Source organism: Ovis aries, chromosome 2 (assembly GCF_016772045.2).
Source record: "Ovis aries strain OAR_USU_Benz2616 breed Rambouillet chromosome 2, ARS-UI_Ramb_v3.0, whole genome shotgun sequence".
In the NCBI taxonomy this organism is placed as follows: Eukaryota; Metazoa; Chordata; class Mammalia; order Artiodactyla; family Bovidae; genus Ovis; species Ovis aries.
The window spans coordinates 43323981-43337462 of NC_056055.1; the positions used below are offsets into that span (position 1 = coordinate 43323981).

Sequence of the window (13482 nt, forward strand, 5' to 3'; positions counted from 1 at the left end):
GGCTAGTTCCCCACTTTGACCCCATCCCACCAAGCCTATTCGCCAAGCAGTAAGGAGAGGAATCCTTTCACAACTCAAGTCACACCATGCCACTCCTGGCTATAAGCCCTATGTTTCGCCCACAATAAAAGTGAAAATCACAACAGACTTACCAAGCTCTACATCCTCAGTCCCTCCATCTACTCCATCTTCCCACTGCTCTCACCTCACTCGCTCGGTTCTAGCCAACCTGGTTTCTCTGGTGCTTCTTGAAGAGCCAGGCATACTTCTAACTTAAGTCTGTACCTCAGCTGTCCCTCTAACAAGAATGCCCTTAGCCTGTATGTTCACCTGGTTAACTCCCTCACCTGTTCCAAGTGTTGGTTCAATTGAGCTTGACATGCCACTTAAAATGACAGCTCTCCATCCCAATGTACCTCATCCCACAGACTCCTGATCTCTCCTACCCTGTGTTCCACCTATTTTTTCTTCTGCAGCTTGCATCATTTCTAGTACACGACACAATTTACTTATCATGTTTTTTATTTACTATTTATCTCACCTGACTACAATGCAAACTCCATAAGAGGAGGGATCTCTGTTTTGTTTGGGACTTTGCAAAGTCCCAAAACTCTGGCACAAACTGGAGCTCTATAAATCCATGTTGATGGAATGAATGAATTTATCTAATAAGCAAAGATTCATGAGCCTGATAAACCTAGCAGTTATACATAGCTGGTGAGAAAATAATGTAAGTTTTCTAGAGGCTAATCAATCAATAGGTATTTAAATATATTATAGTAAATAGTTCAAGTCTAAAGTGTTTGGCCTTTCCATTAAGTAATTCCACTTCTAGGTACCCAAATTAAAAAAAATTATAGATGCACACAGATTTATGTATAAGATAAGATTTCATATAGCCATTATAAATTGTACACATCTGTATTTACTACAGTAACTATTTACTAGAGTAATACTTTCAAACAAAAACTCAGGGTGTGTGTATATTACACCAAGTCTTCTCAACCAGAGACTCAGATACATTCCTCCTCAGTCTAAGCACAGCAGGTCTCTATTCAGATTTCTATCTTGGTAGGACTCAAGGAAAGAGCACATCCATTCAATATCTTTAATCTGTTCTACAATTTAAAACCCAAAAAGAACAACTGGCTAAATGTGTATTTATTAGCAGCTACTACTGAACTTCTCAGAAAACTGTTAACTTGTTAAAGGCAAACTCCCCCCATCCATCCACTCACATGATGTCCAGCACAGAATCATTCCGAATGACCTTATGGGAGACATCCGCTAGCAGGAAAAGACCTCCGTCTGTCCTCCGGATGCTAGCTGCATAGCCCGGCCAGATCTGCAATCTGAAGACACAGACGGCCTTTACCCCGGGATGCTAAAAGAACCACAGATATTTCCATGCCCTCATTTGAGGCAATACTTTGGGCAGATACTGCCGCTCCCCAATAACAATGAGAAAGCAATAGGAAACAAATGAAGTCAGCATCACTATGAACTTAATAAAACACTTAATTAACTCACAAATTGTACCTGCTATCATAAAAAACTGATACAGTGATTGCAATGAAAATTTTCTTTGTAGAACGTTCAAAACGTTTTGAAGGAAGAAGAAACCACCACCAACCTGTGCTGCTGCAGTACCATAGCACTTGTAGGGTCATAGAAGTTTCTTCCCACAAGCTTCATATCTAAAAGTTTCATTACCCTGAAATAAAGAGCAAAGAATGAGTTTTCTAGTAGAAGATTTAAAAATAAATAAGTTCAAGTGCTCTTAGCTACATTTTCCTTTGGAAGCCTAAAAGGGGAGAAAGGCTGATGCTTTTTACACAATATAGCATTTATGTACAGAACACTCTTAACAAAAGGAAAATAAAAATTACCAAAGCATTTATCTCACTGTATATGCAAATGATTACAGCTTTTTCTCCTAACTAGGTAACCAAAAATCAAGTTGACTTCCCAAGCTCAATTTACATTACTTTACCCTATTAACTAAAAATAGTACAAGAGAGTCCATTTCTAAATTTGTGAATATCAGTCTGGCACAGGAAGTTATGTTTGTTCCTAGCAGTTCAGCTTACTAAGTAGAAATCAGGTTTTGTGTTTTATAAAAGAATTGGTTTGGGAATAACAGTTGCATGAAAATTTGAGAGTTTTCAGAAGAGTAAAAATAAAAAATTATGAGCTGTCTATATCCAAACCTTCAAAGGACCGAGAGAAATTCTAGCAAAAATTTTTACATACTACCTCTTCATGTAGACCCATCACGGTGTTGAATGCAACATCATTAAATATACACCATCAACATTTGCTTTTAAAGTTCCTGAATGAATCAAAGGAACCCATCTCCCTCTATCCAGCCACTTCAGACCTACTTTCATTTACCCAAATCTGTCCAATCACCCAAGATAAGTTAGCCTTTAATGTCATGCATTTATTTATTAAATATTTCCAAACTCTATATATACACTGTAGTTTTAATACCATCCAAGGCTCCTGAAGAGCTCTGTTACAAAGACTGAGGTTAAAGAAAATAAGACTTCAGCCATTTCTCACCGACGGAATACAACATTGTAGAAGGGAATGCACAAATCAGAACAGGGCTCCAGGATCTTTGTCAACTGAATCTTAATGGTGATCTCAGCACTGTCAGTTTTCCTTTGACTCTTTAACTCAAGAACCTAACAAATAAACACATGTATGTAAAAAGAAATGCCATTACCAAGCCCTAATCTAATCCAACTTGTGTTCTAGAACACTAACATATCTTAATCATGTTTTATTTTTTTCTGTTACTTTGACTGTCCACACTAGACAAATCACAGCAAGACAAGCAGGATTTACAAGAGGATTTGGTAAGAGACACCCAATGGAGAACTAGCAATAGAGCCTCATGATTTTGAAATCTTATAGTATTCTTTGTCACTGAGGTCAAAGGCTTCCAACCACTCCTCTTAAAGAAAGAAGGAACCAGAAAGAACTCATATATAAAAAGTTTCTCAGTTTGCATTTTCTTGATTGTAGAGAAGTCAGCCCTCACTTTCACAATAGGAAAGTACAACTCAAATGTTCAGGGACACTATGATTTCCCACCACTCTGGCTTCGTCCCAAAATGCATTTCCTATTTGTTCTCACTTGCTGAAGTCTAACAGGTAGATAGAGAATGGATCCATCAAAAGCAGTGACATTTCCGGTGACAGCTTGATGGTCCTTCAACATGCCAAACCTCATGCTTTTGCACTCCACGTCGGGGCTAGAAAATAATAAAGAGGATTTTACTTCAGTATGACTTTACAGTAGGGCAGTAGGTTTGTTAGAGAAAGAGTCACTTGTGACTACTGCTCCATCTAGTGGTCATACTAAATAATTAAAATATATCTATCTTATTAAAAGGATGGGGAACACATGGCGGATTCAAGTCAATGTTTGGCAAAACCAATACAATATTGTAACGTAAAATAAATAAATTAATTAAATAAATAAATAAATAAAAATTCCCACCAAAAAAAAAGAACTCTGACCCAAAACCCACTTAAAATAAAGACAATCCTCACTCAAACATAACTGCCTTAGCATGTCGGGGTACATTCTTTGAGAGTTTAGACCAGAGGGCCAAACAACTTCTACAGAAAGGTTTTACAGGCCATATGGTTTCTTCTGTAACTACTCATCTCTGCTAACATAGCACGAAAGCCTTATAGACCACGTGAAGTAAACCAATAAGCAAGGCTATGTTCTAGCAACACTTTATTACAGAAATAGGCAGTGGGTCAGATTTCCCCGGCAGTCTTGCCATAGTCGGCTAATTCCTGATCCAACATCTGTAGAAATACATACTTTTTAAAAAATATATTTTTAAAAAACAGTATTTTAGTCTAACCATTTTTCACTCAACAATTTCAACTTTTTATCAATTCATTGGCATAAATCTTAGTTTTGAAAAATTCCAACAGCTATTTTGTACAATGATTTTCCCATCAGATTACAGTAATGCACAACCTTATCCTACAACTTCGAAATGTAAACAAATTGAAGGCTAAAAAGGGTCAAACGTGTTCAAGTATGTGAAGAAAGATAAAAACTACAAAAAGTTCAGGTGGTAATCCAGTACAGTCATTGCCAAAACTAAGCACTCACATGCTAACATCACATTTCAAAACGCTTCTTCAAAAAAAATCATATATTAATATACACAAGGCATTATGCCCCAGACAACTTTTCAGTTAGTCTTTTTAGAGCCCTATCATGTCAAGGAATCCACAGGATGACCAGTCACTGTAGTGCATCCTCTCGGTATTCTCTCAAAGGCCTGGCATTCTCATCACATTGTAGCTTCAAAGGTCCACAACTACAATCTCAAAATGTATAGAATCCACGTTGTCTCCACAGCCTGGTCAACGAACAGATCCATGAGGAGTCACACACCAGTTCCTGTTTCAGGAACAGCTGTCAGTCCACTTTCTTCACATTAACACCCATCTCTGTTCCTTACGTTCCAGAACAGGCCCATTCTTACTACCTTCTCCTCCTTTGAGTTCAATTTCACCCAGTTTCTTGGCTCCTTCTCTCGTCATACATGCTCAGCTCTGGTTTCTTACCTCACAGAAATATTTAAAGCAACCCGGCTACCCTCTCTAATCAGCATTTCATTTCTCAATCATCTTACAAAGTTTTAAAATAAGTAGTTAATTCACTGGCTATTTCTCATGGCCCACGCTCCCCTTTGTTCTTTTAATCTATTTTTTTCCCTAATAACATTAAGGAAAAGGAATACAAACACAAGATAAGTTAAAAGGTTATGAAGGGGTCTATGCAAGTAAAGGGGCTTCCCAGGTAGGGCCTCTGGTAAAGAATATGCCTGCCAATGCAGGAGACCTGAGAGACAGAAGTTCGATCGTTGGTTGGGAAGATCCCCTGGAGGAGAGCGTGGCAACCATACCAGTATTCTTGCTGGGTAAATCCCATGGACAGAGAAGCCTGGTGGGCTACAGTCCTACAGTCCATAGGGTCACAAAGAGTCCAATACGACTGAGTACCATGCAAGTAAAAGGCCCTGAACCTAAGTTTCATGAACTTCAAAGAAAGTCCACTTCTAACCTCATGCATAAAATTGCGCCTATTAAGTTAAAATCTGGATTGATAATACAGCTAAACAGACACACAGAAAAGTTAATGTCAAACTTACTGCAAGGATTTGAGTATTTGAAGTTCTGTAGGGGGGGTAAATGCATCAAGAATTATACAGAAAAACAATTCAGTTATTCCTATTGCATTATTTCTTTACTATTCTCTAAGAAGTAAACAATACAGGGTGGGGGGAAGCTCTGAATACCTGAAAGTCACATGATATTGATAAACTGCTTCATTATGACACTGTATTTTGATAAGGTTCAATCCCAAAGATTGAGGTGTTCCCTTTGATCCTTGCTTCACAAAAAGCTCTCTAGAAAATAAAAATAAAAAAATAAAGGCACCCACAGATACCAAAGACGAATAGTCCATGCCACAAAAATACAAAGCAGCAAAGAAAGAAGGACAGATAGATTGGGGGAAGTAGTATTTTATAGGTACATAGGTCCTCAAGACATACAAAAGAAGCTTTGAAAGAAAGAAAGAGAATTCTTGCAATTTCTAATTAGAGCAGCAAGGTCACCCTATTTGTCCTGGAATAACTAGGCCAGCTAACTAAGAACATAAGAATTAGTTCTATAGAGAAAAATGAACAGCTGCAATGTATTTCCCAGATAATTTCCTTATGTACAACATGACAAGGAATTATCTATGTATGAACTGGGAAGGAAATGCAAAGTCATGAGTTGATTGATATATATTATCAGGACTAACCCCATTTCACCTCATCAGGAATTGTCCACTTTCTGTCATTCTCCCCACTGGCAAAAAACAAAACAACCCTGTGGTGCCTACCACAAGGGAGGACTTTAGACACAACAGGAGAGGGTGTGCAATCCTATGAGAGAACAGTGTGCAATCCTATGAGAGAACAGAATGTGCAATCCAATGAGAAGGCCTCCACCACATCATCCCCAAGCAGGAAGGCAGCACTCCCAACTTACTTCTTGCGCTCTGCAGTCCCAAGTGGAGGGGTATTAAGGGAGTATAGTGGGGCCTGGGGCAGAGGTGAGAGCTGGGCAGGATCCTGATAAGGCAGGCTGAGAGCACCAGGAGTCTTGTATATTCCTCTGCCTAAACCACCAGCTGCTCTTCCCAATGGTGACAAAGATGTGTCCAAATTCCCTCTTCTGAGCATCCTGAATCGTTGAAAAGAGACAAATCAGGACTTTCTTAATCATGCTTCTATCTATGCTCCCAACTAAATGAGTGCTCAAATCTCATTCTTTCCCTGGAGGTGTCAGCAAAAGGGACCCAAGTATTGGGATTCTCTCTGAATCCAATATGCCAACAAGACTCACTCATCAATTACCATTAATTTGGACTCTGAGGGCCAACTTCCATAGCAGAAATTGAGGTGGAAGTCTGACCCACCTGGGATAAAGAATCAGCACCATCAGTATGACTTCTTAAGAGGGCAAACAGGGTGGTGAACTGTGCTGTGGAAAACTGCTTTTACCTTGTCCGAAGACTGACTGGGTCAGTAGTTACTGACTACTTTTGGAAAATGCCCACTCTTATCATGAAACCATGCACTGTTTCCTTGTGAGACAATATAACCCACTTTAGAGTTTCTCTTTGGACTTGGAGATATTTCATCTAAATTTGATAGCTACCCAAGGAGGCAACTTTACCCACCTATTCCAACCAACGGAGGCCTCTGCCATCTTGCTATCCCCAGCTGCCAACAATGAAGGATCCAGAAAAGTGGGATGGGGTTCTTCTTTGACCTTGCATGCCATACTGGTAGGTAAGCCTAGACCTAAAATGCCTCTACCTAAAGGAAAAGTCAGATCCCAGCTGTAACTGTGAGCTGAATATTTTGTAAAATACAGTATTTTTTTTGAAGGTAAACTGTGTTAATTTAAGAACAAAGCAATGATACACAACATCACATTTTCTCAAGTTAGTTTTCCACATACCTAAAGGAGGCATCTCCCGTTTCAGAGGGGTCTGGGATGCTGTTTCAAGGCCCAGCCCTCGGAACATTGAGACTAAACCCACAGACTCCTACAGAAAGTCAAAGAATAATATTATTATAAGATACAGTTTAAAAGGCCAGAAATATTATTGATTTTCTTCAAACCTTGGTAAATAATAAAAATTATCCACTTAAATTCTATAAATGTCAAGAATAAAGGATAAAAATACCTCATAAAAATTGTTTAAATCCTTATGGTTTGAAGAATACTTATAACTATGTCATCTTAGGCTTTTAAACATAGTTCATGATTTTATAAACATAGTTCAGATTAGGTTTTTAAGCATAAATATAGTTCATACTCAGAGAAGGCAAAATGGCAACCCACTCCAGTACTCTTGCCTGGAAAATCCCATGGGCGGAGGAGCCTGGTAGGCTGCAGTCCATGTGGTCACTAAGAGTCAGACACGACTGAGCAACTTCACTTTCACTTTACACTTTCATGCATTAGAGAAGGAAACGGCAACCCACTCCAGACTTCTTGCCTGGAGAATCCCAGGGACAGGGGAGCCTGCCGTCTATGGGGTCGCACAGAGTCAGACACGACTGAAGCGACTTAGCAGCAGCAGCAGCAGCAGCAGCAGCATACTTTGGCCAACCGATGTGAAGAACGGACTCATTAGAAAAGACCCTGACACTGAGAAAGACTGAAGCCAGGAGGAGAAGGGGATGACAGAGGAAGAGATGGTTGGATGGCATCACCAACTCGATGGACAGAGTTTGAGTAAGCTCCAGCAGTTCATGATGGACAGGGAAGCCTGGTGTGCTGCAGTCCACAGGGTCACAAAGAGCTGGACAGGACTGAGCGACTGAACTGAACTGATAGTTCATGATTTAATGTAAGTATTCCAAATGCAACAGAACTACTTTTCTAGTTCATTTCCTGTACACCTAATGTAAGAGGGCACAAGCATACCAGCTAATAAATTTTCCCAAAACACGTCATTTAAGGGTATCAGAAGTCTTGGGGGTTTTTTTTGTTTTTTTTTTTTTTAAACAATCCTCAACAACACTTGTTACTGTTTTCCTGTGGCAGTCTTGGAAGTTCACTACTGTTACACCAATCAGAGTTGCCACATATAGACTCAAGCAATCCATCTGAGTGAAAACACAGGATTACTGTCATCAGTGTTTCTTTTTATAGAACGTTATATCTAACACGGCCAACACCACTTAACATGGTCAAACTGCATTATTAGGTTCTTCCTATATCTAACTCTCTATTCTTTGAAATTTGTTAATTACAGACAAAAACCATTCTAACAATTACTATATAATCAGGAGATTAAGAATGCACATCCATGTAAGTATATACACAGCAGTAACAATAGCCACAGATCATTTTTTTTCTTTAAAATTTGGGCACAGAGCCTTCTGAAAGGAACTATTCTTAACAATTATGACCTTAGCGGCAACAGTGGCTGCTAATACCACAGAGTCGTGAAAATCTAAACACTAAAGGCTGTATCTCTAAACCATTCATGTATGTATGTACATATTTATACTTTTAGAAGCCAGGAAACTAAACCATTTACCCAAGTCCATCTAACATTCATTATTAGGCACTTTTTCTAGACCTGCAATTCAAGAACTTGAAATATATTCCTAGAAGATGAAACTACTTGTTAAAGGGGGAAATAAAAATGACCCCTGCTTTCATATAGGGCTTCCCAGTTTCCTATGTACCTTGAAACCCATTATTTATTCTAGTGATAAGCTGCATGCTGCTACTATGTATACAGATATGGTCTTACCTTTTGCACTGGCCCACTCTGTGGACTCGGCTCCTTCTGCTTTCCAAACACATGGCCCCTGCCTGTAGGTCCTGCCCTGCTCAGAGCTGTGTCCAAAGGTTTTGGAGCTTGTGGCCAAGAGCCTGGCATCCGCACAGACTGAGATGGGTGCACGGGAGACAGGCCCCTGAAGCGTGGTCGGACAGGATCCATTGTAAGGCTGCAGAGAACATGAGTATCAATCTGTCCTTGTTAATTACCTGCCATAATTTTATAGTTTAAATGATTCCCAAAGGGTTTCCTTTTCCTTCACAACAGACTCACAAAGCACTAAAAGAAAAAAAAGCTACTTTGGATCATACCAATGATACTCCTATATTATATTCACAATACATTATATTCAAAAGTTTCTATTTAGCCCAGAATGTTCTAAATACTCTCAATCAGCAATCTCTTAAAGGTCAAATTCTCCTTAATTTTACTCATATTTTCTACCCAAAAAGCTTCTTTGAGAACTCAGTCCTGCAAGTTAACTACCAGTTGGGGAAGAAAGTATTTTTTATGTATGAGCATGATTTTGCTTTATAAGTAAGTATATTGTTAACATATCACAAAAATTTTCTGTCAATAAATATTTATGTTTTGCTTTATTTGGGGCATCTCTACCAGTGACCTAATCTTTTTTCCAGTCTATTTTCATAGTAAACTATTCCATCTCCTCCTTGATTCCTTAGTATGCTTCTCTGAATCTTTATCCAATTCCTTTCAACAGAGCTCTTTTCTCAAACTCTATCAGAAATGAGGTCTTCAGCATATAGACCCTTCCTCATTTGAGCCTATGATTCCTGCTTAGTCTCACAGGTGACATTTAATACCTGCCTCCGCCCTCAAGGTGACCAGGGATGCTGCTCTTCTCGGCCCTCAAGTCTCAGACTCACCAAGCCTCTTCAAAATTACTTTATATAATCGAGACTTCAAGACTTCTCTTTTTATAAAAGGCCATGCCAGGCTTCCTTGGTAGCTCAGCTGGTAAAGAATCCGCCTGCAATCTGGGAGACCTGGGTTCAATCCCTGGGTTGGGAAGACCCCCCGGAGAAGGGAACTGCTACCCACTCCAGTATTCTGGCCTGGAGAATTCCATGGACTGTATGTATAGCCCATGGAGTCACAAAGAGTCCAACATGACTGAGCAACTTTCACTTTTAAGGGCATATAGGATCTTAGTTCCCCAGCTAGGAATCGAACCTATGCCCCCTGAAGCGGAAGCATAAAGACTTAACCACTGGACCCCTAGCAAAGGCCCAGGACTCTTTCAGGGGCTCCTTTTCACTGTCCTGACTCACCCCAATTCCCAAAGAAGCTTCTGTAATTAACAAGTAAGCCTCTTTTTAATTTTCACAAACCTGTCTTAACTATAAATTACTGAGAAATCAGGTCATGCACATAAAGAAAAGGCTGACATACAATTTCTAAGTCAATTCTACAGATGAAAGTGGTTCAGGATTTGGCAAAACTGTTTTATACAAACTATTATTTTTTACACTAAAACAAAAAGGCATGCCTCCTCCTCAAAGGCTACTAGGGTTCTCCCCTGTAATTGTTCAAACTCCTTTTCAGTTAGCCTGACCTCTTGGCTCACACCTTCCCACCACCACTGGAAGAAACCAGAGCAATTAGTAGTCTAACTGGTACACACTGAGAGGCACCGTGACACCTACCAATTACAGGATTTCTGGAATCCTCTTCTTTCTTCACCTCTCTCTCACCTCCACCATCACTTCTACAGATTCAAGCACCTCCTCCAGAAAGCCCTCCCGTACTGTGGATTTTCTCCTTTGATTATTTAACAAATAGCTGACTGAGTCTAAGAGCCAACCCAGAAGAAACCCAGGACAGACAGGTCCCAGGACAGGCGAGGCCTACGTTCTGCACTCCTCCAGGTGCGGGCTCCAGACTGGGGTCTATGACTGGGATGTAACCAGAAGGGAAGGGCCCCTACGCTCCTTCCACCTGGAGAAAGCATCATTCCCCAAACCAAGACTCCACCAGCGGTCTGGCCCACTGTTCCTGCCCAAGGAACACTCAACGCATTCAACCACCTCCCTGCCAAGAGCCTCCTCCCTCCTCGGTTCCACATTTTCGAGGGCTTGCCTTCCTCTTACACCCCCAACCTCAAATAACGACTTCCCGCCCCCACCCCAGGCCCAGCCTCCACCCAGGGGCCCACAGACTCCATGCTTTCCCAAGGCGGGGACGGGGAGAGAGGGCCACAGGGACCCTAGCTTACCACCGAGAACTTGAGTTCGAGCGCACCTGACCTGTAGCAGAGCGACCTTTGCCTCCCTGGTCTTCCACACCTGCGTCCTGTCCTCTCACCGGAGCTGGACTCCACCGAGCAGCTTGGCTGTGCCTCAGGAGAAGCCGGTGCTCAACGTTCCTACCACACCAAAAGCCCACATGCTCCAGACCTCGAGTTCCCGTCCTCTCGCGAGGCCTAAGGGACTGAACCCATTGGCCAAATGACGTGCCATTCAGAAGAACCAGACATCTCATTGGCTCTTCTGCAAAGAGCCTTCCTCTCCAATTCCAGCCGTCTCACGCCGTGGTGGCGAGGTTCACCCGGAAAAGGTGCTCAAAGTCAGCGGGGGGAAGTGAGGGGGGGTCCAAAAGTTAGGAGTGAAATTAAGTGTTGAAGTATGTTTCGCTTTCAACATCCCGACTCTCTTACTGAGCAACTCATTAAAGAGAGTTAGCTTACATGCTCATGTAGAAATTGACTTGCCTCAACCTTCCCGTTCGGGCTTCCCTCGTGGCTCAGGTGGTAAAGAATCCACCTGCAATGCAGGAGACCTGGGCTCGACCCCTGGGTTGGCAAGATCTGGAGAAGGGAACGGCTACCTGCTCCAGTATTCTGGCCACGAGAATTCCGTGGGCAGTCCATGGAGTCACAAAGAATCGGACACGACTCAGCTACTTTGACTTTCGCTTTCAAACTTCCCATTGGGGCTTCCCCGATGGCTCAAGCTGTAGAGAATCACCCCGGCAGTGCAGGCGACACAGGACACGCAGGTTCGCTCCCTGGGTCAGGAAGATCCCCTGAAGGAGGAATTGGCAACCTACTCCAATATTCTTGCCTGGAGAATCCCATGGACAGAGGAGCCTGGCTGGCTACAGTCCATGGGAGCTCAAAGAGTCTGACGTGGCTGAGCATGCACAGGCATAGCTTTCCCCTTTAGAAGATATTGAGGATGGTGGTGCATAGAAATGAGCTTGAGTTACAGTCAAACAATTATGCGATCTCTGTGCCCCACTGTTTTTATATATAAAACTGGAAAAAAAAACTGGAATAAAATCATCCATTCATAGGGTTGTATGGAAATTACATGTGTATGCTCAGTAGTGTCCAACTCTTTGTGACCCCATGGACTGTAGCCTGTCAGACTCCTCTGTCTGTGGAATTTTCAAGGCAAGAATACTGGAAGAGGTTGCCATTTCCTACTCCAGGGGATTTTTCCCACCCAGAGATTGAACTGGAATCTCTTGCATCTCCTGCATTGGCAGGTGGATTCCTTACTACTGGGCCACCTAGGAAATGTACATGCATGTGTGTAAAATACTTTGCACCAAGACAAGATTGCCTTCCATAAATGTTGTCTATTATTATTATTTATAGATACCTGAATCTGTGAGCCAAGAAGAGCTATCTTCAAATTACGTAAAAGCATTGGTGGTTAATTCTGCAGCTACAGTATATTTTCCAAAGACATAAAAATTTCTCTCCCTCCTCAATTATTTTGGCAAATAACTTCACCCCTCTCCAACCTCCAGTTTTCTGAGGTGGTTGAGGTCAAGCTTCCAGAGACCTTGACTGATGCTGTAGAGACATGCAACTACTGTATATGGAATAGGGCTAGGGCTAGAGAAGGCTTTTCCAAGCCTCAGATATCTCATACCTTGCTTTAATCCCTACATTCAAGGACTCTCCTCTCCTTCCCAAATCAGAATAGAGTTTGAAAATTATTGGAGCAGGAGATTTTCCAAAGCAGAAATCTAATTGGTAGGATACCCCTTCCTTCTTTGTAGATGTAATTTGTTTAACGTTATATTTAAGTTATTCTACCTCACAACCTTCCTACTTTACAACATTACAGTGTTATAATAACATGTATACTGAATTCTGTTGCCCATGCAAACAGAATGCCCATTTAGTAACAACTCAAAAATAGTTCCATACCTAAGAAACAATATTTTAGGGACAGGACTCAGCAGCTTTTTGCAATAGCAATTCTCAATTTTCTGAAGCTGTCAGTTTTGAAAGAGCATCATTACAAAGGATATACACATTGGATTCTCTAGATTTCTATATTGTATCATGCAAAAGTAGACAAGATATTGGTGGTGGTGGTGGTGGTGGTGGTGGTGTCCAGCCGCCCCTTTCTCCTCCTGCCTTCAGTCTTTACCGGCATCAGGGTATTTTCCAATGAGTTGGCTGTTCACATCAAGTGGCCAAAGTACTGGAGCTTCAGCTTCAGCAGGGTATAGAAATATCCTATACAACATTTATAGCCAATCCATGCATAACAAGTACTAGTTATTTCACCAAAGGAAAATCTGCAGTTTTAGTGTTG

At 41.2% G+C, this 13482-nt stretch overlaps 1 protein-coding gene across 2 annotated transcripts in view; it reads right to left on the reverse strand.

Moving 5' to 3' along the window:
• The window catches only part of PIWIL2 (piwi like RNA-mediated gene silencing 2), a 67083-nt gene extending 55767 nt beyond the window's left edge, over positions 1-11316 (reverse strand). Inside the window, exons 1-10 of one of the 2 annotated variants that reach the window (XM_027964350.3) lie at positions 11168-11316; positions 8876-9074; positions 7063-7150; positions 6779-6917; positions 6085-6279; positions 5343-5453; positions 3146-3263; positions 2566-2690; positions 1634-1714; positions 1239-1352 (exon numbers count right to left, since the gene is read on the reverse strand). In XM_027964350.3, the coding sequence (XP_027820151.2) occupies positions 1239-1352; positions 1634-1714; positions 2566-2690; positions 3146-3263; positions 5343-5453; positions 6085-6279; positions 6779-6917; positions 7063-7150; positions 8876-9067 (1163 nt within the window). In that variant the 5' untranslated portion in view covers positions 9068-9074; positions 11168-11316. Of the gene's footprint in view, positions 1-1238; positions 1353-1633; positions 1715-2565; positions 2691-3145; positions 3264-5342; positions 5454-6084; positions 6280-6778; positions 6918-7062; positions 7151-8875; positions 9075-11141 lie in introns of both variants that reach the window. The other variant, XM_060409221.1, reaches the window with a different exon arrangement.
• Between the last annotated feature and the right edge of the window lie 2166 nt (positions 11317-13482).